General features: G+C 34.7%; 1 protein-coding gene across 1 annotated transcript; it reads left to right on the forward strand.

The window, feature by feature from the left end:
* Positions 1 to 3643: 3643 nt before the first annotated feature.
* LOC100367008 (uncharacterized) lies at positions 3644 to 5690 on the forward strand. The gene is made up of 2 exons (XM_002733729.2): positions 3644 to 3748; positions 4999 to 5690. The coding sequence occupies exons 1-2, from the start codon at positions 3669 to 3671 to the stop codon at positions 5582 to 5584; spliced, it is 666 nt and encodes a 221-aa protein (XP_002733775.1). The 5' UTR covers positions 3644 to 3668; the 3' UTR covers positions 5585 to 5690.
* The last annotated feature ends 2733 nt before the right edge of the window (positions 5691 to 8423 follow it).

Consider the following 8423-nt stretch of genomic DNA (forward strand, 5'->3'; position numbering starts at 1 on the left):
ACGGGTTTCAGGGTGTTGATATGGTCGAGCACTTTTAACCAATCAGTCTAGCATTTACAAATCACGTGTGATCTTTGGCCCTTGGAAGGTGGCTGTTCCCGCTCGTGGAAGGAGGGCCTAAAAACTAGGACAAATTAGTAAATAGAATATTTTAATACCATCTTTTTTTGAGATATTCTTAGACTTGCGGTTTTTAAATAAAATAAATCCAGTTAGATTTCGAAAAAAGCGCCTTGACCGAGTAACAAATTTACGTCTATTTTGCAATTTATATTTACTAACATATGAATATAATTAAATAAGCCGGTGTATCTTTTTTCAATGAATACATCAAATGTATTGGTAAGGGATGCAACAATTATGAATAAATAATTAAACAGCAAATGGTAAATTATCGAAACAACAACTATTATACTAAACGACAGAAAAATCAAGAAATTAAGTTTGGAAGTTGAAAACATATATATAAATTATACTGGAAAGGGGAAATAGGGACTGGAACAAAATACATTGTAACAATAACAGAAGAAATAAACTCAGAACGTACGAAAAAATTCAAAAATGAATATACTTTAGAAAATTATGTGATCAAAATAAAGAATATTGAACTACGAGAATGTCTGAGTAGGTTTCGTCCGAGCAGCCATAAACTAAACATTGAAACAGGAAGGTATACCAAACCAAAAACCGAAATAGAAACAATCTGGGAATCGTTTTTAAATAACAAAGTAGAAGATGAATACCATTTTATTATTAAATGCCCCTTTCACGAACAATCTCGAAAAGCACTACTAGTATTTGAAAAGACTACTAAACATATTATAACCTTCATGAATATGAGTGACTACAATATTTTTTTAAAATTAATGGGTGATACAAAGCTGAATGTACAAATACCAGTTTCCCAATTTATTAAAAATAACACGAATCTTAGACAGGAACACCTTCTGGCAAATTAACATAACTATTTTCTCCTTTTCTCCTTTCTCTTTTCGAATCCATGTTTCATTGATTTACTGTATATTGCTTATTTTTTTTTATTTTTTTTTATTATTATCACCATTTTTTAATTGTATTTTTTTAAAAACAATTGTTGTGCTTTTGTAGTGGTTAGTGTAACCATTCTAATTCCTTCTAAGGGATTTTAAGTTTCAATAAACGAATTTTGCAATATGCATATGTATATGCACAGTTTGTTTTTCATATGCATGTTGTTCATGTGCATATTAGAAGTTAGCACTGAATTTACCAATTGCCCTGACTTGGAAAGAGATTGTTGGAACTAGCATGTACACAGTATTACTTATTGGTCTAAGACAACATACTCTGACATAGAGTGTTATAATTACATGGTTACCATATCAAACTAGTAACTTTGAGACAAAATCAGTCGAGCTGCCTTGCTGAGTTTGAGTTTTTTAAAATATATATGCCGCAAGTTGTAATTACACAGAAGTGTTTTCTGTGAGAATTGTTAACTTCCCAACGATGTGCAGCTCTTGTAGTATGAATAGAATCTTTATTGCTATCGTACCCCATATTTGAGGTTTTGATGAAAAGTACAATAAAGTAATACAATCTGAAAAACATGTAAAAAATAATTAACATTAAAAAAATAAAAATCAAGCAAGACGCTCAAATTTCTAAACATAAAAAAACTGGTTAATTTGTATTTTTTGAAGCAGCTGGTTTAAGCATTTCACTTTTAATTGAATTTTCTCGTATATTAAAACAGTTATAGATATATTAATATCGTTATATTAATGAATAACTGTTCATTGTTTTTGTTGTCATGAATGTTGTTGTGTCTTTTGAACAAACCTTCTCTGTCTTTAGCGTATAGCTGACATGACAACAAAAAGTGATGCTCATTTTCAATTTCTTTAATTTCACAAACTGAACATTTTCTATCAGAGTTTAGTACATTATTGTACCTTCCCATTTCAATCTGTAAGCGATGGGCACTTATCCTCAGTTTGGTCATTGCAGAGCGATATGGCGTAAGTATTTTTCTAATGAAAATACTGTTTTTAATTTTCTGTACGTTCTCAGTTTATTTTTATGTGAGTTGTATCCACCTGCTGCTAGAACTCTGAGACGTAAACAGTTGCAGTACAATTTAATTGCGTCGAAAATGAACAATACTCCTTAATCTGAGGGGGTCTCTTCATGTAGCCCCAGTAGAATCATGTATAAGCAGGTGTGTTTTCTTACTACAGTTACATTATTTGATAACCTGTGGCTGACTTATTTAACCAGTTTTTGAATTGGGACTGGTGACATAATTTGAATAGGGCTGGGTGTCGCATACGACTTATTTACCACTTCCGAGTCACTGAAAATGTTCTAGAACCGTACTGTGTCTGGGTGGAATATTCTAGATTTTTTTTAGAAACTGGTTGAATAGGTAATAGAACACTGTAGGAGGCAATAGAAGGTAATGGCACATTCTAGAAATTTGTAGTAAGTTCCAGACTCATTATGTATGCTGATGTAATGGTCTATTTATAGACAGTGGTAGTATATATATCGGAGAGTTGTTCAGCACTGCGATCAGATCGGAGATCTCGTTGAATTGTATTGGAGTTTAAGTATCTAGTCATTGGAATAGTGGAGTTTTACTGCGTTATTGTACTTGATGTTTGCAGAGTATAATAATACCAGTACCAGTTGAAACCTCATCTGTTGGCTCCATGTTCGTATTTTATCATCGCCGCCAGGGAAGTCTTTCTGTTACTGTTGCCATTTTGGTATTTGAACCATAACACCTGTACTATACCAATTACGGTAATATTACGTTGCGTGTGACACTGGGTCATATGTTATTCTCAGCCAATCAGCCTAAGTTCTAGTAACGTATAAGGTAACTGCGTTTACCGCTGGTGTGTTTTTTCGAATTACTAGTAGTCTAAACTTTACAACAGCCTGCTATACTCCCACTTTTCCCACCTCAAGCTGATACTGATAGTTTATGCTTTATTTTTTCTGTACGGTGTAGATGATTGACTTTAGTAGTGTTCGTGTACAGCTTCTTAGCTCGGTCTAAGCGGACAAATACATAAGTCCGTGCTAAGAAAACGTGAACACTTAGCATATGCTAAGAATCGCTAACCATTTTAAGACCCGGTAAAGGTGCTTAGCATGGGTCAGTGCACAGGCTAACGAAATGTGCGCGAACGCTTAGTTCAGGCTAAGGATCGCTAACTACGGATTAAATCTGGCCGATTATAGACCCGGTCATAGTTAAACGACTGAAGATGTTTGTATATACAAAAAAAAAACAAAAAAAAAAAAAAAAAAACGACTAGCAAATTATAGTAGAAAAGATAATGGAAAAATAAATTGGACTTAGTTTACTAACGCCTGTTCATGACATTATCTTGAGGTAGCTGACTTTATTGTTTTTATTTTGTTTTCTCTGGTTTTGAAACAGATGTTTGGGGAGCAAGATTTTGCTGACTTTTGCTCACCGAAGTCTCTCACGCAATGTTGTCTGAAATCATAGAAGGACTGTGCTGAAACGGAGTATTACCGTGTTGCGTTTTTGATTACCGTTTACCCCCCCCCCCCCCCCCACACAGATCGTGTGGTCTCTTGGTTTCAGTTTGAAACTACAGCATACTAGAGCGCCCTCAACGACAACCTATATTTTGATTCCCACTTTCATCATGGCGTCCTTAGTTGCCGATTACGGAACCTCGTCTGGAGACTCCTGGTCAGACAGCGATACTGGTGACACAAATAATCAGTACGTATCACAGCATTCTCTTTAACGTTTTTCCAACTGCTATGTGAAATTAAGTGCCTCGTGCAAATCAGCAAATGTACGGTCGAATCAGTCAGTGCATGATATCATTGAGTGGAGCACTAGAGAATGCCTACTTGTGTTGTTCGGAGACACACCTTGGATCCCGGGACTTGGACACTACTTCATGGCTATATGTAGGGCATCTAGGTCCAGTTCAGCTTTCCGAGAGGTGTATCAATTTCCGCAGGTGTTCACTGTACCCGTAGAGGGCGATACTTTCCTCGGTAGTTATGTGCATTCCAGAGCCATATACAGTGTTAGTGTGGACATATTGTCTGAAATAAAGCTCATTAAAAAAAAATAAAAAAATACATGAATATTTGCGGATTAAGGATAAAATATTTGTCCTTGTTTAGAATTTTAGCTAGGTGATAATAATTTAAATCCAAGAGGAATCTTTGGTTTACTTTTCAAACTTGGTAATTCAAAACCTAAAAAAAAAGGTAGACTAGAAATTAAGAATTCTTTTTAAAGCAACATAGCTGTGATTTTGGACATTTTTGTGTGTTTTTTGTTTTAAATATAACACCATAAAGATGACCAAATTTTACTGAAATATCATATTAGACACATTTGCATGGGCATGAAATGTGGTGTAGAAATTAAGGGTTGAGTAGTCGCCATTTTGTTGAAATCAGTCACGTGGTGAGAACTGTACAAAATCATGATGCATGATACACACTGTTATGAAAAATGACCCGTGAGAGGCTGTCAGAGAAAGAGAGACGGGTGCATCATTCAACTGTCATCTTGTACAGTAATCCTTGAGCTTTGCTTGAAAAAATTGGATTTCAGTAGATGGAGAACTGGATGGATCACCACTGCCATCTTTTTTCACTTGCAAGTGATGTAATGTACTACACCATCAGTTTATAGCATATATGTCATGTCCGCATTTTGGCAATGGCTGTTAAAAGTTAACATTCATGACACAAGAAATGTTTTAACAATTGGAGAAAAAAGATCAATAGTTAGCAATAGCAATAGAAAAAAAGATCAATAACTTTTATCACTTTAAATCAATTCCACAGCAGCACAAGTTCCCTATCACATGAACTTTAACTAAAATAAAACCCCAAACTATGAATTGGTCAGTTTGATTGAAGGTAAAATAAAGAATTATTTACTCTGGTACAGATAGTGAAAGTGATTTTATTTCTTAATACATGTTTTTGTTTATCATTTCCCAGAAACCCAGTGATACATGCGAGAGAAGAGGATGGTGTGAATTTATTGACTAATGTTAACAGCAGTAGTAGTGATGCTGATGATGATGGGGATACAACAGAATTATTTACCAGGACTGAGGAGCCACCAAAATTACCATTACCAGACATTTTTATTGGATCATCAACGACTTCACTGCAAGGAAGCTCATCAGTATTTGCGAATCCATTTAAGGACAAAGAAGATGCCAAGGCTTCCATATTGGAACAACATGTAAAGATGAGTACAGTTGTTGAGAAAAATGAAGCAAAAAACAAAAAAACATGCTACAAATTTTTAAAAGGGAAATGTCGGTTTGGTGATAAGTGCAAATTTTCGCATGGTTCTAAACCTCCTCCAAATGCACCCAATGTGGGTGTGCGACATGCTGTGCAAGTTCACGGCACTCAAGACTTTAATACTAATGAAGAAGAGGTCGATGAAGATACACAAACATTGAAAAGAAAACACAAATCAGGAATCGGTAACACGTTAGTTCCACCAAAGAAGGCTATGAAAGCCTATCAGAAACAACAGATAGTTGAAAAGCCCTGGATGAAAGAAAGATGAGTCCCTTGCCCTCCTCACGAAACCAAATCTAGTTGTTGGTAGTGTTAAACATCATGTACATGTATATACAAAATTTGGAGGTATATTATAATCTATTCAAAACGTATTGGTTTTGTTTCACGCTGTCACTGTGTTATATATAGTTGATAGCAGTATTATCTGGTAGTGTGTATTATTGTTTTTGTACTATGGTTATATCAACGCTCTGATTGAATGTTGGCTAATTTTATGGTCATGCATGGATTACAAAATTGAGGTCAAGTAGACGCTGATGTTAAGTCTCATATTTTAAAATTGCGATACTTTTGTTTTGGGAAATCAGCAGAAGTTTTCAGTCATAACAAACGTCTGGATGACATTAAATGTACAAAAGTGTCTACAAAACCCACAAAGTTGTATTGAATGTTAACTGCTTCACTAAGCTCACTCACTGTATTCTGTTTTCTGTACAGAATCATTCAGTGTGTGTGCTAAATAATTCTTAAAAACATACATTATATGTTTCTATTTGTTGAGTACTACCTACTTTGAAACCTGATCACTTTCTTTTTTTTATCATATCACTAACATTTGAAAATAAATTTTTTTGGAGTAGCACAAAATCAGTTCTGTTTATTAATCTGTCAGATTATTAATATTATCTTTTACTGCCAAATGTTTGCTAAATGCTGAAACTGATAATTTATGGCTGCCATCACCAAGATCTGGTAATTTGTTACTGCCATTACCTGGATCTGTTATATTGTGGCTTCATCACCCAGATGTGGTAATTTGTGGTTGCCATCATCAGGATCTGGTAATTTGTGGCTTCATCACCAGGATCTGTTCATTTGTGGTTACCATCACTGGAATCTGGAAATTTGTGTCTGCCATCACCAGGATCTAGTAATTTATGGCTGCCATCACCAGGATCTATTATATTGTGGCTTCATCACCAGGATCTGTTAATTTGTGGCTACCATCACCAGGATCTATTATATTGTGGCTTCATCACCAGGATCTGTTAATTTGTGGCTGCCATCACCTGGATGTGGTAATTTGTGGCTGCTATCACCAGGATCTAGTAATTTGTGGCTACCATCACCAGGATTTGTTATATTGGGACTTCATTGCCAGGATCTGTTAATTTGTGGCTGCCATCACCTGGATGTGGTAATTTGTGGCAGCCATCACCAGGATCTAGTAATTTATAGCTGCCATCACCAGGATTTGTTATATTGGGGCTTCATAACCAGGATCTGTTAATTCGTGGCTGCCATCACCTGGATGTGGTAATTTGTGGCTGCTATCGCTGGGATCTAGTAATTTGTGGCTACCATCACCAGGATTTGTTATATTGGGGCTTCATTGCCAGGATCTGGTAATTTGTGGCTGCCATTACTGGGATCTGGTAATTTGATGTCATTAGCGAGGGATTACTTGTTATGGTAGTAGTAATTTTTGGTATAAATTCAGGGGTTCTTTCAGACAGGGGGACAGGTGCACAGCGCCCTTATACCCTAGTTATGACCAGTTATATCCAATTTAAAGTGTTGTTTCTAGAAAAAAAACATGTAAATTAGTAAAAATGTTGGATTGCAACATTTATGTGTTTGGTTCAAATTATTATTTAAATTAGGAAACTTTAAATAAATAATTTTGTTAAGTATTCAATAATTTTTGTGTACCATTTTTAATACTTTTGTTTTTTTGTTGTAGTTATTGACTTGTGTACAAATCAATAATTTCCTGTTATCCTATTCCCACTTTATAAAGATAGAGTATATGTATGTATCTTGAACCCCAAACCTTGACAAAAATACATCTTAAAGATATGGAAAAATTTGATTTCTAATTTCTGCATGTATTATTAAAATCCCATGCAATAGATAGCTTTCAAGGTTAGAAATGTAGTGAGCATATGTGTATGCAATATTCTACCCACCAGAATTAAAAACAAAACATTATTCAAATTATAGTTTCAAAAGATCATCATTACATAAATTTTTTTTGTCTCAATTGCCATTTTGTTTTTTTTATAATAAAGCTTTGAGAATTCAAATTTGAATCAGATGATATTTGTGTGTCATGCACCATGTTCTTACTAGAAAATATTACTGCTATGTCCACATAGATTGTGCTGAGTAATTAAAAGGAAGATAATGATCTTATAGTTTTGCATTCACACAGGTGGTTATTACAAAAGTTGTAAATTTGGTGACCACTGAGTAATGCTCACACTGGTACTAACTTGTGGATAGGTAATTTTTCAGTTTATCAGATATTTATGTCTTGTTTGTAGTTTATTAATTGAGTAATAATAGTTAATAATTCTGGGACATGTAAATTGTCACAATATTATGCATACATATAAACTTGCTTTTCTTTTTCTAGCTCTCTGTTGGAACTAATCCGCACAATGTATAAAGGTCATTGACTATCTAAACTACCCTGAAATTTGACGCATATTGCAAGTGTCTAGTTTTAAATAAATTACAGTTGACTATTGCACTTGCATTTACCAATGCAGTTACAAAACCCTTTACACCTGCGTAACATGTTCATACCTGTTTTTAAGTCTGCGTGTGTATCATGTAATAGTTATGACAGTACTGATATCCCACTTCCAAGGAGGCATGAATTTATGCTGGTGTAATATGTTCATATTTGCTTTTCTCTAATGCTGCTGTAAGTTACGTCAGTATAGAGGGACACAAAAAACTGATGTGAACATAGAATATAGAAAATAAAATGTTGCCATTTGTCAAGGTTGCCTCCGCAGACATGAGAGATGATCTTCACAAATAGGAGAGAGATCATTTAAATCCTAAGCAAGATTACCTCCACAGACAGGAGAGTG

Source organism: Saccoglossus kowalevskii, chromosome 16 (genome assembly GCF_978046115.1).
Source record: "Saccoglossus kowalevskii chromosome 16, keSacKowa6.1, whole genome shotgun sequence".
NCBI lineage: Eukaryota > Metazoa > Hemichordata > Enteropneusta > Harrimaniidae > Saccoglossus > Saccoglossus kowalevskii.